The 18,603-nt window shown below is 35.8% G+C and overlaps 1 protein-coding gene across 2 annotated transcripts in view; it reads right to left on the minus strand.

Moving 5' to 3' along the window:
* svr (Carboxypeptidase D svr) overlaps positions 1–18,603 on the minus strand; it is a 76,862-nt gene that overhangs the window by 54,816 nt on the left and 3,443 nt on the right. For both annotated transcript variants that reach the window (XM_085950120.1, XM_085950121.1), the window contains exons 2-4: positions 16,948–17,189; positions 13,623–13,792; positions 1,998–2,194 (exon numbers count right to left, since the gene is read on the minus strand). In XM_085950120.1, coding sequence (XP_085806246.1) covers positions 1,998–2,194; positions 13,623–13,792; positions 16,948–17,189 — 609 coding nt within the window. The remainder of the gene's footprint in view (positions 1–1,997; positions 2,195–13,622; positions 13,793–16,947; positions 17,190–18,603) is intronic.

Genomic DNA, 18,603 nt, shown 5'->3' on the forward strand with positions numbered 1-18,603 from the left:
GTTGTCAGGATTAATTCGCTTGAGTAGTAGATGGATCGTTAGCTTAACGGATAAGAGCACTTGGGCAATGAAAGATGTCAATTTAAATCCCACCTGGTCCAATGTTTTTTTCTAATTCGTATGTTTTTTACAATCCATGATGGGCAAGCGGTAATGCGTCAGGTTTATAATGTCGTTGGTCCCGGGTCTGGCAAAAATTCACATGTTGTTTTTCAACGTGTGTTTGGACCCAGAGTATGGACCTAATAGGTTGAGCAAGTGGCAAATATCCATTTCTCATAATAACAAAAATCTGTTAATACAACCTCCACCCTGTGGAGGCCCAAATGATTTTCTTGGATCGAACTCGGAAATTTCAAAATAATTCTTTCACCAAATCATTTTATTGAACCAGTCTCCAGCCGTCCATAATATCTTCTTTGTTTTTAATCAGGATACTGATGGATTCAACAGGTTATCTTGATAAACAATAAGTTAGGTTCCCATAAAAAAAATCATTAAAAGAATACTTCAGAGTTAAATTAATAGCGCCTGTACACGTGCATGGATTTAATGTGCATCGATAGTGTGTAAATTAAACTATCGCAATAATAAGCGTAAGCGAGACACGTAGTTGTCATTGTATGGTGCTATTTGACAGGTTGTGAAAATTGGTAAATGTCAAAATGCTCTATGCGGAGTAGTTCGTATTTTTTATATTATTGCACAAGTTGCAAAAATTCAGAATATGCTGAATTTTTTTGATCCATGCATGCAGTCTTGCAACATGCACCATAATACGTGTACATTGCATTTTAATGTTAATATCTATATCCTCAAAAATATAGCCAGCCTAACAGTTTCACTTCATTAGGTGCAAGATAGTAATACTATAAAACATTATTGGTTGCACACCGCCTCATACTAATTGGACTCCATTATGTGGATTCTAGATCATTATTGTCAAAAACTTTGAATGCATAAACATATGCAAAATTAGTTAAAAGCATATTCTACATACTATATCAATAGTTCCACAACATTCAAAGTGAAGTTAAACAAATGTCAAAGTGAAGTTAAAAAGCAGTCTACATGACTAATGATTATGCTAGCTGCAAAACATTTCTCGTTACAAATTTATTTGTAGCAATCTTCACTTTATTATTAATTGTGCAAATATTATTAGCAACCCGAAACTTGAATTTGTTATGAACGGATATAGTCGCGACAATACGTACTACCGCCAGTAAATCCATGCACGTGTAACCAGGCTATTAGTGCGATAATAAAATCATATAATATAAACATTTAAATCTAATAACATCATTTTTTCCAAGTCTATTTTCACAGCTGTTTTGAAATTGTATTTCGTAACATAAATAATATGGAATATACACGCGGGCTGAAATAATACGATTAATTTCATGTTTCCATTGATGATTCAGCTGTTGCATCGGTTATTTTTGGTGATATTAAAAAAATGATGATGTGTACCTATATTAGGAAATATATTTGAAAGAACATTGTCTATTTGTCTTATAAGCTCTTTTGACGCTGGATGCTGCGTCGAAGACCTGGCAGCGAAAGTGGGATGAAACGACCAAGGGCCGGCATACTTATTTGTTTTTCCCTGATGATTAGCAGCGGGCAAAATATTGAGAGTGTCATACATACTGAAATGACCGTAATACATTATATCGAAGTAGGAATCGCGCACAGTCTAGTGCACGCAAACCAAAGTCTTGGGAAGTTGCCCCTGGGACACTTTCAGCACAAATTTGAAGAGCGCCTAACGTTCGCTATGCCACGGTATACGCCTGCGTAACGGGTGTGGAGACATAGCGGGTGGTGGAGGGAAAAGCAAGTGTCATACGTTTATAAAAACTAGTAAAAGAAAAAGAATTTAAACTCAAAAGAATACACAAATCTTACAAGCCAGTATCAAAAATGCCACTCGATCTAAAATACAGAACGTGCCAAATTGTCATTAATATAAAAACAATGAAATGATATTTCACCTCGATTGGTACTCCATTTTCGTCGACCACGACGCCTTTGATTCCCTTGTGGACCTGCTCAATGAATTGAATCAGCGGTTCCTTGTTCAGCTCCCACTCGGGCTTGAGCTGCGTCGCGTTGGGGTACTTGCAGCATGACAGTTCGAAAGTGACCTCATAGCAGTTTGAATGGACGTAGTTGTAGTCTTGCATTCCACCTGGTGACAGAAAATGGTAACTTTAAGTCAATAAGTGTTATCAAAAGTAATTTTTTTCAATGTGTGGACTTTACGACGTTTGATATCAGTAAACACATCGCACCCCCAGTAAAATACTGTCGTAAGTCTGAAATGGGCGTTTTCGAGTTATGGATGTGGTTGGATTCGTATTTTTTTTTGCTATTTTAATAAAATACTATCGTATCTCAAACTCAAATAGTGTCGGAGAGAAAGCACTTAATACAGTACATTACTTTCCGAAAACTGTTGAATAGATAATAAAATAGTGTTGTAACTAAGTTACGACAGTATTTTACAAGAAGCTTTCTAAAAAACTAAAACAATACTTTTCAAAAAAATACTGTTGTAACTCTGTTACTACAGGAAAATCTTGAGATACAGCGTAATTTTCTCACTAATTGCATGGATATTATTGTTCTAAAGTATTCAAACAAAAAAAACTGGAAGCAGCAGAGGCAACAATTTTTGTTATCAACAATTAAATGGAAGTAAAATACAAGAAGTATGCAAAAAATACTTTATCAACACATTTGGGGTGAGTGAAAGGTACTGCTCCACTGCATGGAAAACAAGAGATCTTCTTTCCGGAACGCCAATTCCAGAACAAAGAGATCACAAAAATCACAAAAAAATTAGTGATGTTTAAAAAAATGATATAAGAGCTCACATTAAGTCTTTCCCAGTGATCGAGTAACATTATTTGCGTGCACAGACGTCCAAATTGTATTTAGATGGTAAATTAACAATTGCTGAAATGTATCGGTTATACAAAAAACAACAAGCTGACAGCAATATGCCATTTGGAAAAGAACACTATTATACGCATCTATATTTAATGACGAATTTAATATTGGCTTCTTTAAGCCTAAAAAAAGATTTGTGCGTTGAATGCGACGTATACAATAATTCTTCACCACCAGATGAAAAAAAATAACTTCAAGAAAAATATGAGACACATCAACCTGGAAAAAAGAGGCAAGGGATGAAAAGATGAAAGACGTAGCAGAGTCCCGAACTAATGGCCAAAATAGCGTCATTAATGTAGCTGTATATGATTTGCAGGCTGTTTTACCGCTTCCTTGCGGAGATGTGTCAACTTTCTATTATAAACGAAAGTTTGGCAATGTACAATCGTACAGTCTATAATATCACTGAAAATATTGCAAACTGATACATGTGGGACGAGAGTCAAGCTGCATGAGGATCCAATAAAATTGGTAGCTGTGTACTCGATTACAATGCATGTAAAAAATATCACCACAATGAGCATTTTATTTTTTACAGTGACAATTGTGCCGGGCAGAATAAAAATAAATACATTGCTGCAATGTATTTATATGCCACCGGGAATTCACAAAAAAATACAACGATCTCTCATAAGTTTTTGGTCACCGGGCATAAACAAAATGAAGGCGATATCGTCCATTCTACAATTTAGCAGCAGAAAACCAGGGCTCTAAAAAGTGGACCAATATTTGTGCCCAGCCAAATGATTACCATTGTACAAACAAGTAAGAAAACAGGACAACCATACATAGTTAAACCCATGACGACAAATAATTTTCTCAACATGAAAAAACTAGCAGATGAAATCGGTAAAAATTACAACACGGATGAAAATGGAGAAAAAGTTTTGTGGCAGAAGATTAAAGTTATAAAAGTAGACAGAGACTATCCATACATTATTTTTTTTAAAACCAGTTATCATGAAGAATGTAGGAAATTGAATGTTCGACAACAGCAAATAGGCAAACCGTTACCAATGGATGGTCTCAATATATCCAAAGCATATCAAGAGTGGCCAAAAATAACGACAATTAAAAAGAAGGATTTGCTTTCCTCTGCACCGCTAAACATCGTGAATTTTATTATGATTTTTTGCTTCCCTTCCAAGTGATGTTTAAAAATTAAAAATCGTATGTAAAAAATTTATTTTCCCATTAAATAAAATAATTAAGTATTTTTTTGTTGTTTTGAACTAATAATTGTATTTTTCTTTTTTTTTCAATAAATCTTTAAAGATTGTACCATAACTTAATATTTTGAAAACCTTCCTTTACAGTGCCCAACAAATTAGTTGAAATTATTAGAGTGATGGTAGGGAAATTTACATAGAAAGTATTGAGTTGATTCAAATTTTAACATGAAATTGTCAAATATCCTAATAAAATACAGTCGTAACTCAGAAATATTCAAATATCTCCGTTTGTATATGTTTTAGAGAAAAATGATGAATACAGTTGAAAATAGATCATGTTTTTCCATTAAAATGAGTAATAATTTTTACATTCAGACTTTTCCTGTATTTACAAAGAATATTTGAAACTTCAAATGGCTCTCCTGCAAAATGCCAATTTTTGACTTACTACAGTATTTTACTGGGGGTGCGACATATAACACCGAATACGAGAGATATTCAAAAATTATCAGTCGGACATTGGGTTGGGTACAAGTTTGATGCTGAAGATATTACCATTATTGTCAGGTCAGAATCGGCACTGAAAAAGGCATTCAGAGTACTTCAAGTCTGGGCTTAAAAACAAAATATCTGTCTGGAGGATTCCTTTGACGCATCGCAGGAAACCTAACCTCAGTTCGACAAGTTTCATACAGTTGAGTTTGTTCTACCTCAGTTCTCTTTTGAACCAACATGATTTTATCACAAAGGAAATTATGACCTAGTTTTCTATTTATTTATGTCATTAGCATTTTATAGCCGACGTCACCCGAATGATAAAAAAGGAAATTAACGTAATTACCTTTATTGTTATAAATTGATGTCTTTTATCATAATATGTCATCCAACGGCAGATACAGTTTTGTAAAATATGTCTAAAATTATATGGATTTTACAATTTATTTAAATATTTTTAATTACCAGATGGCCGCAAAGACATATCGTTTATAATAATATATAGGTCGTAATGCAACATCCAGTGGCTAAGGTAGGCTGCTACACTGCGAAATCTTTAACGTGAGACCTGGCGGTCCTGGCGCTCGTGTTGTATCTTGTCTATGGTTTTCGATTTCGAAGTATTGAACGTACTGAAACGCGAGAGGAGGGGATGTAGTTCTCCAAGCCGCCGCTTATCACCGTAATGATTTCGCACTATAAGATCCGACATAAATAGTGCACACTAAACTTTGTCAGTCAAAGTATTTATTTTCATTGAACTAAGACTACAATGTGAATGTGAACTACAGTGTGCCATTAAACCATACATAATTTTAGATATTTTATAGATGGAAGAATATTTATTATCGATTATGGTTTGGTCAGGGCCTAATGAATTTTAAAAAAAACTAACTAACACCATCTTTACTATATATTTTTAATAAACTATTTCTTTTATTCAACGAATAAGACACAAGATTTCAGAATGTAACATTCTATATAATGAATATACCATAATTTGAAAACATGTCATGCATAATACACACTAGACACCCGACATGACTTAAACCTTCGATGAGCATTTCATGTAACAACTACTAGTTAAAATCGTCGTAATTATCTAAGACGCCCGAAAATTTTATTGGTAAAGCATACTGACGCGAATACAGCAGATACAGGTTCAAGTCCCGTTGGGTGTCGTATTTTTTTGAACAAAACGATTTTTTCTAGCGTGCATATGCATGAGATGTTTTCAAATTATGTATATTCTTAATTCAACGAAAACAAATAAGTGTGACTGTAAAAGTGTACACTATTTTTGTCTGATCGCCCATAGCATATCTGAGCTATAATGGTTTGGTCTAGGCAGGGTTTTAATTGAATATTAAAAACTAACCAGCGCCATCTGCAAATTGTATTCTTAATTCAATGAAAACAAATAAGTATGACTGACAAAGTTTAGTGTGCGCAATATATGTCGAAACTTGATAGTCTACCTCCACCCTAGACCACTGGTAATATCACTACATTGATAACCGGCTGTCAACATTTTTATTATTGATGATACTATCAATATTTCATGCAAACCACTGACTCAAATTTTATCGTAAACCGGAAATGTTTTAGATACATGGCTGTATATTCAAGGCGTAAAAACTGAACAGAATATTTTGATTTTGTAAAAACCACAATTTAATCTGACATTGACAACCGTAAACTGATATTATATGTGGGTTTACAATAAGAATTCATAGATAATACCGCGGACAAACTTTCTGGTATGTAGCATAAATATAATAGAAAAAATATTAAGTACCTGTATCCAGGGAACATTAAAATAACATGTCCGGAAACTTGTACATATGCGATTCGCCGTATCACACTTCACCGTGAAATGTTGTATCGGAAATATATGGCCGTATATTAAAGAACATCCAACCTTATTGGGTCGTTTTTTTTTTTTTTTTTCGACCATGTCCGATCCTCATAGGATCATATGGGCCTCCACAGAGTAGAGGTTCGTATTAACAGATTTTTTATACGAGAAATGGATGTCAGCCACTTGCTCAACCTATTGGGTCCATACCCTGACTCACACACATATTGAAAAACAATATGTGTACTTGCCAGACCCAGGATTCGAGCCTGGGACCCACGGCATGATAGTCCAACGCTTATGCCGCGCGGCCACCGTGGGCGTAAAGTACTCGTAAAGTGGGTCGTATAGTACTGACATAAAATACATGTGTAAATAAAACACGGTTCTTATCGGTTTATTTACAGGAAGCCAGCAGCAAACAAATTTTGAAAATAGAATATAGAAAGAAAAATAAAATATATACTGGATTATTTGTTAGGTTAGGTTAGGTTTTCATTCTTGAATTCATGAATTTTGCCAAAATCGAAGAAGTAATGTTCATATAAAATTGGAGAACATATTGTATACGGTCATCTCTTTCCGATAAGAAAGCTCACGGTGAACTGTGCCACGGTGAAATGTTTTACGTACAATTTACATGTAACCCAAAAATAATGGGAAGTACCTTCTAGATGTGGTTGTAAGAAGGTACTATTATCGAGTGTAGATATATGGAAATATGGGATAAACTTAAACATGTGTTAAAGAATTAATTATTTTATATTCTGTATCACAAAATGCATTAAAGTGTGTCACGTCAACGCAACGAGCATTCAATATTGATCATATTTGAGGACATGCAGGGACATATTTTAAATAGTAAACTTAGTATTTTATAAAGAAAAAACCATAGTTTGGATTATCCGTGTTTATGGTTTATCCGTGCCGCCTCTCCCCACCATTAGCCCGGATAATCGGGAGTCTACTGCATTTATAAATAAAGAGAAAACAAGGGGTAAATTTATCAGAATAGGTAATGAGTCTTAAAAAGAATTTGTTTGTTTAAAATAGGTTTAACTATTGGTCAGTTCTTTTCTCCCTCGCTACATTGACAATATTTACAATAAACTCTATCCCGATAACTTATCAACAGAGCACTTCCTTTCCGATAATGAGGTATTCATTATCATACACAGCGGTTAATAGGTCGAACACTGCATTTAAAATCTCAGAAACCAATATTCAATTGCATTATAAATTATAGAATAGGTACCCATCAGTTTCAATTGAAAGAATTGGACTAGAAATTCTTGTCTATAGAGACCTCATAACGAAGGATAACGACAATGAAGATCTACTCTATTCCAAGATCCAAGATAATCACTAATTATTTGCGATGCCCTTTGTTTGCGGTTATATAAAAGGATGCTTGGTGCATTCTATTATCTCCTCGTATCCTCTAATATCCGTTGCAAACATCTGATTCAAACACCCGGATTTCGGACGACGGACGGAAGACGACCGGCGAGCGACAGGGATTCTTGGATGCGCCTCGTGGTGTCCATATGCTTCAACTAATGGGCGGATATATCCGAAGAAAATATAAAAGGCAATTTTTTCAGGTGGTACACATGGTTGATCGCAGATAATATGTTTTAGCAGTGGCGAAGTGTGGAGGTAGGCTGTGGAGATCCGACATAAATAGTGCACACTAAACATTGTCAGTCATATTTATTGTTTTCATTGAACTGAGATTATTACACTACACATTGGAGATAGTGTTGGTTAGTTTTTAAAATTTAGTTAACTGCTAGATCGATTTTCGAATCAAACGATTATATGTATGGTCGTATTGGTAACAATTTTATTATTTTCTTTTTCAATTGGCAGCTCGCGTTCTAGTTTGAAGTCTGTTGTTTTATTTACATAACCTACATTTGCATTTCTCGGTGATTTATGTTATTATTTTTCTAAAAATGGTGGCCACACACATAAAATTGACGAGGAAGTATCTTTCCACAGGTATTTATAACTTAGCCCTTAAATGGAGATGGGCCGGACACATGACTCATAGACAGGGTAGTCGCTGGATGAATGCAACGTTGCAGTGGTATTCGAGGGTATAAAATGACCAAAAGGCTGCCACAGGGTACGCTTAGCTGATGAATGAATATTATGGTTTGACAGAATTATGTGGCAGAAGAAGTAAGAAGTACAAGGAACCGAAAAGAGCAGATTGAGCTTGAAGAAGTCTTCATCTTGCAATGTATTGAAACAGACTGGTGATACAAAGAATCAAAGACGATTTTTGTTTTATTTTAGAAATACAAGTCGATAAAATGAGAAGACAGCTAAATGCTAACGTTAATTACTCAAAATGTGGTAAAACCGTTTAAATATTACTCAAAAATCATTTTTGGCCGCCATTTTAACAAGATGGTGTCGATTGCACAAGGGTACCAGAGTGTCACCCGCAGCGCTCGAAATGGAAAAGTTTACGAACCGGAGCGCTTGACCATTTTCTGAAAATATTAACATAGTCATCAAATTTTATGAAAATAAGTGTGTTAATTTTTTTGTTATATGGCCTATCTAGCTCAGACGGTCAAATTATTTTTCCACGAGACGGAGCGATAACTTTACCGATTGCACGAACCGGAACGGCTTTCCGGTGCGTTCCAGTCCATTTCGAGCACTGGTCACCCGGCATAATTTGTAATTAACCAAAGAAACTGAGTCAGAATCAGTCAAAACACCTTTACCCCTCGAAAATACCAGATTCCTCCCTCTGGCGATCAGACTAATGATACAATCTGTTCTTAATACTCTCATTACAGTATTTCAAACTCTTTGGACGTTCCCCATGTACGAGGGTGGGTCAATAAGTCTTTAGAAAAGCCGACAGGTGGCGCGACTAGTACTGTAAGCGGTTTGTTTTCATGCAGCGGCACTACCGATTCAGTATGCTGCGAAGTTTCAATCAGATTGGTCGGGTTGTTGTGTGTTTCTCGTACATTTAAAAAAAAAATTTGCTTGTTTACAAAAATGGAGAAAATGGAGTTTAGAGCTGTTATTAAACATTTTAATATAAAAGGGTTAACAGCAAAGGAAATAAAAAATGAGTTGGATTTAGTTCACGGCATATCTGCTCCTTCACTTGCAACTATTTATAACTGGTTAAATGAATTTAAACGTGGTCGTACATCAACAAAGGATGAACCACGCTCAGGACGTCCTGTAGAGGTGACTACACCAGAAATGATCAATAAAATCCACGATATGGTGTTAAGTGACCGAAGATTAAAGTTGAGTGAGATAATTGAGGTTACAGGGATCTCAAAAGGTAGCGTCATTTCTATTTTACATGACAAATTGGGCATGAAAAAAATTTCTGCAAGATGGGTGCCGCGTTTGCTCACAGTCGACAATAAACGCAATAGGGTGGTGGCCTCTAAAGCCCTGTTGTCGCTCATGCAACGCAATCCGGATGAATTTTTTCGTCGCTTTGTGACTGTAGATGAAACATGGATACACCACTATACTCCCGAGACGAAAGAACAGTCAAAGCAGTGGATTGCGAAAGGCGAACCATGTCCAAAGAAGGCGAAAACCGTAAAATCAGCTGGTAAGGTTATGGCTACTGTATTTTGGGATGCACGTGGAATTATTTTCGTTGACTATTTGGAAAAAGGAAAAACAATAACAGGGGATTATTATGCATCTTTATTGGACCAGCTAAAAAACGAAATTGAAGAAAAACGGCCTCATTTAAACAGGAAAAAAATCCTCTTTCATCAGGACAATGCCCGTGTTCACACATGTTTACGATCAATGGCTAAAATTGAAGAATTGAAGTTCGAATTGGTCGACCACCCACCGTATTCGCCAGATTTAGCCCCCAGTGACTTTTTCCTTTTCCCAAACTTAAAAAAATGGCTAAGTGGACAACGTTTTTTTTCAAATGAAGAAGTCATCGATCGGACAAATGCTTATTTTGAGGACCTTCCGAAAACTTATTTTTCTGACGGTTTAAAAAAAATTGAGAAACGTCTAACCAAGTGTATTGAGCTCCAAGGAGATTATGTTGAGAAATAAAAAAAATACAAAAATAAAAACTGTTTTAATGCTTTTTTCTAAGGAATTATTGACCCACCCTCGTACTAAAATCGAATCACTCTGTGAAATTCCACATAATATGGCAATTTAGATTAAATGAGTAAATAAATTATTTTATTTTGCCAAAAATATTGGAAAACCCCACTGCTATTAAAGATGATGTCATTGAAAATAATAAAATTATTTTTATATAATTTTTATAATTTTAACGTAGCCATAAGTATAAACACAATATTATATAAAAGATTTTATTAATACGATATTGAATATTAAGAATTTAATTGGTTAGATAACACATTAATGACCTTAAGGCAATAATTGAATATTGATGAATGCTTTGCAGTTGATGCATTAAAAGCAATGAATAAATACATGTCATTAAATTGGTATCACATGTTCAGATAACTGCAATCAGTGTATATTTAAGGGGTGTCACAAATACTCAAATTGAACTTTCTCAAAAATTATTTTAGCGTTTATTGAATGTTTAGAATAGACTATTAATTATATAATTTTGAACGAATAGCATTCAAACCCACATCTATTGCATTCTGGGTGAAAGCCAAGAGTTACCTGCATCAATATTCCCTTAAAAATATGAATCTGAGATGTTTTTTTTTAATATTTTATCAATAGTAGCAAACGTTTGTAATTTAAAATCATACAACCGTCTGACATACAGGTACACTTTAAAGCAGGGGTTCACAAAGTGTGTCCCGCTAGATCTATGTTAAATCTGTATTATTTTTTATTATTCATATCGAATATTAAAAATTACATTTAAAATTAAATATCCTCTGGCAAGAATGAATGGTCAGACGGTTAGACGCAGGCACAGTTACGGGTGCGCCGTAAATATGTAGTTTGAATTAATAGATTTGCAAGAGAACGCGGAAGCAAACGCATCTTATCGTGATTCTACAAAAGACTTTCACTTGAGGTATATCCAAATATAGTTAAACATGCTCATCAAATGGCTTTTTTATTTGGAAGTACGTATATTTGTGAAAAAACATTTTCTACAATGGGCATTAATAAATCAAACCCGCCCATTTTTTATTTCAAAATTGTCCAAAGTTTGTGAACCCCTGCTCTAAAGGATGTGATCAGTATACCGCAATTCGATACATAAGCAAGTCGGAAATATTATTATGCCGAACTGAAGAAGCTTGGCTGCAAAACCGCCGTAGCTGGTTAAAAACTGAAGTTCAATGGTCTGGAGTTAATCTGGTTATTTCCAAACACAGGAAAAGTATTTAATAATATATAATAGTGAGGATAATCAAAACAGATTGTTGTACAAGATGTCTGGATAATCTATAGGTTGAAGTTATCAAGACGCAACGGGGTGAGAGAATGACATAAATACCTTTCATACAAAGGATTTTTAAGTCCTAAATTAACTTAATTCATAATTTTCGATATCTTAATACCATTAACCCCCTTAATAATAATGACTGAGAATCTTTTGTTACATTTGATATTATTGTCAACAAACTCATAATAGAATTGATGCAATGAATGATTTTTATAATGTAAATATGTAAGAATATAATTTACATACATTGAATGCAGGATAATTTATTGACCATACCGTCTCTGTTCTGGCAGAACACACTAACTGGAGAATACTAGTTTTGAGTAATTTGACTTTGAAGCTTTTAAAATGTTTAAAATTGTCTATCATGTGAGTTTATTAAGTAATAGTAAAAAGGATGACTTTAAAATAAAGACTGTTTATTTATTAAGAAGGTTTCCAGACGGTAAAGTTGGAAATAAGGAACATTTTGGTATAACTAACTCAATATGTCATTTTTTCGAATTAGTGTCTTCTGCCAGAACAGTGACGATTTATAGATCACTCAGCCTCAGGGAACTCAGAAATAATGGAAACTGAAATACATAACGGGTAAGGCGATAGCAGGTAACCGACTCTAGTAAGGAAGAATCTGCGTTAAACTTACACACGTGTCAAGAATACGTTTTACGTTGAATACGGAAAACTGCTCTCGGTTTATGCATTTACGCTCATTTAATGTTGGGGTATTACACACACTATTGCACATGCGTAATGCGTGCTTCATTTTCGTAGGACACTCACACATTCAAAAGCCTGCATTAACATGCGGCGTATTGAATATAGCCTATCGGTATTCTATTTATTATCTGTTCTGTGCTCAGCCTAGTGCATTAGATATTTCTGAGGATTTTCCAAGGCTTTTGCATAATTTATATACTTTTTATTAGTGGTATGACCAGGACATTTGGCTTTATCAACGACCAACAACCTGTCGACATAGACCAAGACTTTGGCGGTAGTTTTTCTTATGGCAGGCAAGCCACTAAACGTAATAAATACAGCGCCCACCAGTGGCGAAGGGTGAAGGTAGGTTGTTAAGATCCGACATAAAGCACACTAACCTTTAACAGTCAAACATTGTTTTCATTGAATTAAGATTGCTGTTTGTTAGTTTTTAAAATTCAATTAAACCCTGCCTAATCCAAGCCATAGCAATACGTAAGTTAGTAGCACAAAAACATTTATTAACCTATAAAATATCTACAATTATGCCTTTATGTTGCTACACATCATTTTCTATTATGGTTTGGTTTAGGCAGGGTTTAATTGAATTTTAAAAACTAACCAGCACCATCTGCAAATTGTATTCTTTTTGTAAAATCGTAAAACAAATAAGTATTGGTGACAACGTTTAGTGTGCACTATTTATGTTGAATCTCAATAGCCTACCTCCACCCCTCGCCACTGGCGCCTGCTGAATATTTTCAAATATTAATAATATTGAATGTGCGTTTCATTTACGAATTAAAAATGATACAGAGAAAAGATATGGTATCATAATGACATATTATACATGTTTTTCCTACAAAGTCTACAGATTATTAATGGTGAAAGCTAGCAAAGATACCCCAAATTCCTCACTTTCGACTGTCACACAGCACCTAGGGCCTTAAGCATACAAATTGTTCGCTAAATAAATGAATTTTAATTTATTTGTGTTATCAAAATATCCACTCACCGATAACCTGATACCAGTTGGCGCCGTTCGTGATACCTCCATCGAATTTGTCGGGGGGGCAGCTGTTTCCCATCTTCATTACGTGGTGGTTAGAAGCGTACACCGTCGCAAGATGGCGGAACAGCTCGTGGTCGGGCGATTTACTCTCCTCGCAACATTCTCGGAGGGACCTGGAGTGATGATATTTAATCTTCAGTTTCAGCTGGACAACATACCCATATCGATTTCGTCATTTATGACTTACTAATGGACACCGCCTTACATACAACCGTTGGTGTTGTGTCGACTGGGGATTTTTATCCAAGATGGAGCACACTGCAGGACTTCGTGATATAGTTGTCATTAATATTATATTACACGTAATAATTCAGAAGCACACGACAGTACATAATTGTATTGTTATTTTTAACTTGGGGAAAAAAATCCATTAACCTTTTCTATGCCTCACGATATTACGCATGATGACTCACGATGACACGCATTTAATGCAGAGCAAAGCTCTTACTAAAATCACTGTAATATCGATAATTTTTGGCTTAGTATTTCATAATTATTCAAACAGATGTCACTGTATGTTTAATTTTTTAGATTATGCAAATTAATCAACAGTGACTAGTAATTTGAGTTTAAAGTCAACTTATTACAGCATACGATCGATCCGAAATTTCTTGGAGAGGGTCGGTTTAATGTATTTAATCACTGCATTTAGCATGTGGACACATTTATTCTTCAAGGCAAGTTAGTTACGTTTGGGTATAATAATATATACGCAGTAGATTTTTGGGTTTCCACCATGTGTCCTTCTTCCTTGTTTCCTCGACGTTTCGGGCTCGTTGCAGAGGGTGGAAACCCGAAAATCTACTACGATAAAAAACAACCGTGAAAGCCTCAAACATTATATATTATATACGGTTATAAATTATGTCGTTATTGAATGGTATAATTCGATTACATGTTGTTTAAACATGACTTTACGTTATGGGTCGGTAATAAAGATGGCGTACTCGCACGTTCAGCCTTTCTGCAACTGCCATTTATCAAAAGTCTATACTGCAGGTACTTTGTACTAGCACTCTAACGCCTATTTTGATATACTTTTGAAATTACGAACTGAAAGGGCGGGAATTTTGAATAAATGAAATTAAATTTTGTTCATTTAGGTCAACCAATTAATTATAAGGCCGCATTATCACGATGGTAACACTACATGACTGTAGAAATATTTGGGGGTTTATTTAATGTCCGGGAGAATTTCTACAGGCATTACCCTGTTATTGGTATTTAACGACCTTCCAAGATGCCCAATTAGCATTAAAGCAAGAAGCATCTTGAGGCATCTGTAGGAAGTGGCCAAGCCAGATCCAACATTGCTTCTTCACTCTAAATGTGGTCACCGCATGGCCCTTATTATGGCCCCCACAAGGGGGGGGGGGCTGACAGGGCTCTAGGCTAGGGCGCCGGCTCAGAAAGGGCCCGGCGTGACGAGTCGGCCAGATGAGTGAGATAAACACAGATCACAAATTTGCTCTAACAGTAAAAAAAAGTTGTTTGCGGCGCTATTTTGCTTCGATAATTATAAATAATTAAAATATTTGATTGTACGATGCAATTTTTAACTGTGTGCCGATACTCGACAACTCCATAATTCAAATGGATGTAAATGGATGGGAAAATACAAAAAATCGTCAAAAATACACCTTATGTTTACCGCGTACACCATGGAAAACGCTAATGTAGCGCGTCACACTGCCTTTACCCTTAGTGATAGGTAGGGGGGCCCACCAAACAACCTAGCCTGGGGGCCCGCTTCAGGATCTGGGGGCATGGCCCTCATAGTCCAGTGTATGAGGCGCTGCCCTTTCATCCGAGAGCCACTGGTTCAATTTCTCGTGAGGTCACAATATATTTACGTGATTTTCTCAAAGTCTGGGTATTTGGGATTGTTTCAGTTATATGACTACCTATACTACTGTCATTTCGCCTCATGGCCTGTTGTAGTGCTAAAAAGAATATATATATATCTGCCCACGATGGCCGAGCAGTTTATGCGTCGGCTTATAATCTCGTGGGTCCCAGGTTCGAATCATGGGTCTGGAAAATCACATATTGTCTTTCAATTTGTGTTTGGAGTCACAGTGTGGACCCAATACGTTGAGCAAGTGGCCAACATCCATTTCTTGTAATAACTAAATACTACAACCTGCGCTCTGTGGAGGCCCATATGATCCTCTAAGGATCGAACATGGCGAAGTAGAAGAATATAATATATGTTGGTAGGAATAAGGAGTAGAGAGGTATAGGTTTGGTTGCGTGATTACAGATTATACCCCATTTATTAATCCTCAACAATAAATCGTCTCTGTTCTGGCAGAACACACTAACTGGAGAATACTAGTTTTGAGTAATTTGACTTTGAAGTTGTTAAAATGTTTGAAATGGTCTATCATGTGAATTTATTAAGTAATCGTAAAAATGATGACTTTAAAATATTGTTTATTTATTAAGAAGGTTTCCAGACGGTAAAGTTTGAAATAAGGAACATTTTGGTATAACTAACTCAATATGTCATTTTTTCGAATTAGTGTCTTCTGCCAGAACAGTGACGAAATAATATTTATAGACAGTGTTACAAGTACAATTCAATGATGTTATTTCTAGGAAGTTACTGGACGATCGGACCGGGTAGAGCGGTTACCCGATGGTCGTGGTTACGTTGATTGACTGTGAGTGCTGAGTGATAAGAGATTAATAAAGTAGATAGAAATACTTCCTTTATATATTGATCGAATGCAATGGCATGTATCGAGGCGACACTGCTGTCAGCAAATTCTTTTTGTTGCCGTCTACACAGCCTCTTCATATTGCTTCCAAAAGAATTTGTTTACGAGGTGATATTTGATTTGTTCAATTGTTTCAAATTCAGATTTGTTTCAAAAATACATTGTAATAGAAAGTCGCGAACTAAGCGATTTGATAAAGAATCTGCAGACTTGCATCTGAAGCAAATGTCACTTTGTCTAGATGACGACAAAGGTGACTTCTGGCGTACGTGTTCAAACATGATTTTGATGAAGGGTACATAAATGATATAGTTTACATTGTAGGTTCAACTTAATGCTATGTAGGTATTACTTAAATAAATTAGGCATGTTTGAGATTCACGATGGGCAGCCACATATACTAAAATATAATTACCATGCTATAAATATTTAGGAGATTTCGTTATATAAATATCAAATGGTTCTATGACTAAATTAAGGTTGGAAACACGTTGCGGTGTATCAGTGGACGCAACACAAATGCAGAAGTAAATTAAAAATCTTACGCTGAACTGTCATAGGGGTAGCTGGCGACGACGGCACCACCATGGAGGTTTCCCGAAAGCACAAACGGCAGTGAACTGATCCAGTTCATCATGTTCTTGGTCTCTTGCTGACGGCCCTGGTAGATGCTGCCATGTATGAGGCCCTTGTTGCGTTCAAACTGCTCCGGGAAATCACGGTTCAAATCTTTGCCATTCGAATTTGTCCGCCCTACAAACATAGGCAGCGATTCGCATAGGCCTTCCTGTGGACAAAAATTAAAATTAAAATGAAATTAAAAAAAAAATAGAGATAAGAGAACGCACCAAGCAGCTTCTCATCACGCTGAGAGCAAAGAGGCGACGTTGGACCTGGCTCGGCCACATGCTGCGGATGCCTGAAAAAAACTTCAATCGGACTTGCCTGTTCAAGCCGACCGGATTCCGGCGTCCTAGAAGGCCGCTAAAAACTATTTATTGAGTGTATACAGCGGAGCTACGGGATGCTGGTTTGACTTGGAACGAAGCAAGAAGCCACAGGGATTCTTGGAGGCGCCGCGTGGAGTCCATATGCTCCAACTAAGCGGCGGATATGGCCGAAGAAGAAACTTAATATAATATTATAGAATAGGAATCACGCACTCTAGTGCACGCCAACAAAGGTTTTGGGAAGATGCTCATGAGACACTCTCAGCACATTTTTGAAGGTTGTATAACGTTCGTTACGCCAGAGGATGGAGGGAAAAAGAAGTCTCCGTTTTATTAATAGAATCACCGGAGACTTTCAAAGTTGGTGGACTGAAGAGTATGGAATGATTAATGAAGGCAAGAAAGCAGTATGTATTTTGTATTCTGGGAGAGTTGTATGCGGAACCTCGTCAGTTAAACGGTATTACGAGACAAACCATAAATCACTCCTTGGGAAAATCAAGGATGAACAAAAAGAATTAAAAATAAAAATATTCAATCAACAAACCTAAGGAAATTTATCGGCAGTCATTCAAATATAACAACTGCTTGTTATTTGGATGGGGAATATATGAAAGAAGGGTGGTTAAAATGCTCCCGAGCTCTCTTCAAAAATTTTGAAAATAAGGAAAAATTTATTCAAAGAATAAAAGATATGCCTTCGGTTAGAAACACGATGGAAGATAGAATTTCAACGACTCAATTGTAATTTAAAACCTGCTCAGCACGTCAGTAAAAAAATTATATTTGGAAAATTTTGGCATGCGTACGTAAAAAGGTTCGCCACCACTGCACTCTATCAATGCAAATACTTAGTTCCCACGACAACATAAGGATTCTCCGGTAAACCGACATTTTAAAAGCCTCAATTTTATTGCATATCAGTCAAGATTGTGTGAATTTTTTTTTTTCGAACAGTGTGCGTTGCCCTTGGGATTTACTATTGCAAAAGCGATTGTTGAATTCAATCGCCATTATATTTCATTGATAAATCCTTCTGTTGACTGACATAACACATTCAGTGTTTGCCAGATAGGTGATAACATGAAAATACAATATCTGACATTGTGTTTATTTCATTTATTATTTTCAGAATATTTCTTTAAACATACTTATAAACACACTCAGAATGATTGTTATCTTTTATCAAACAGCTACTCGAGCTATTTTAAAAAAAAGTTTTAATCTAAGGTAAGTGTAAGTCTTTGATCA

This window comes from Rhyacophila brunnea, unplaced genomic scaffold, assembly GCF_057557595.1.
Source record: "Rhyacophila brunnea isolate RB1 unplaced genomic scaffold, BYU_Rbru_1.0 scaffold_23, whole genome shotgun sequence".
NCBI classification, from domain to species: domain Eukaryota; kingdom Metazoa; phylum Arthropoda; class Insecta; order Trichoptera; family Rhyacophilidae; genus Rhyacophila; species Rhyacophila brunnea.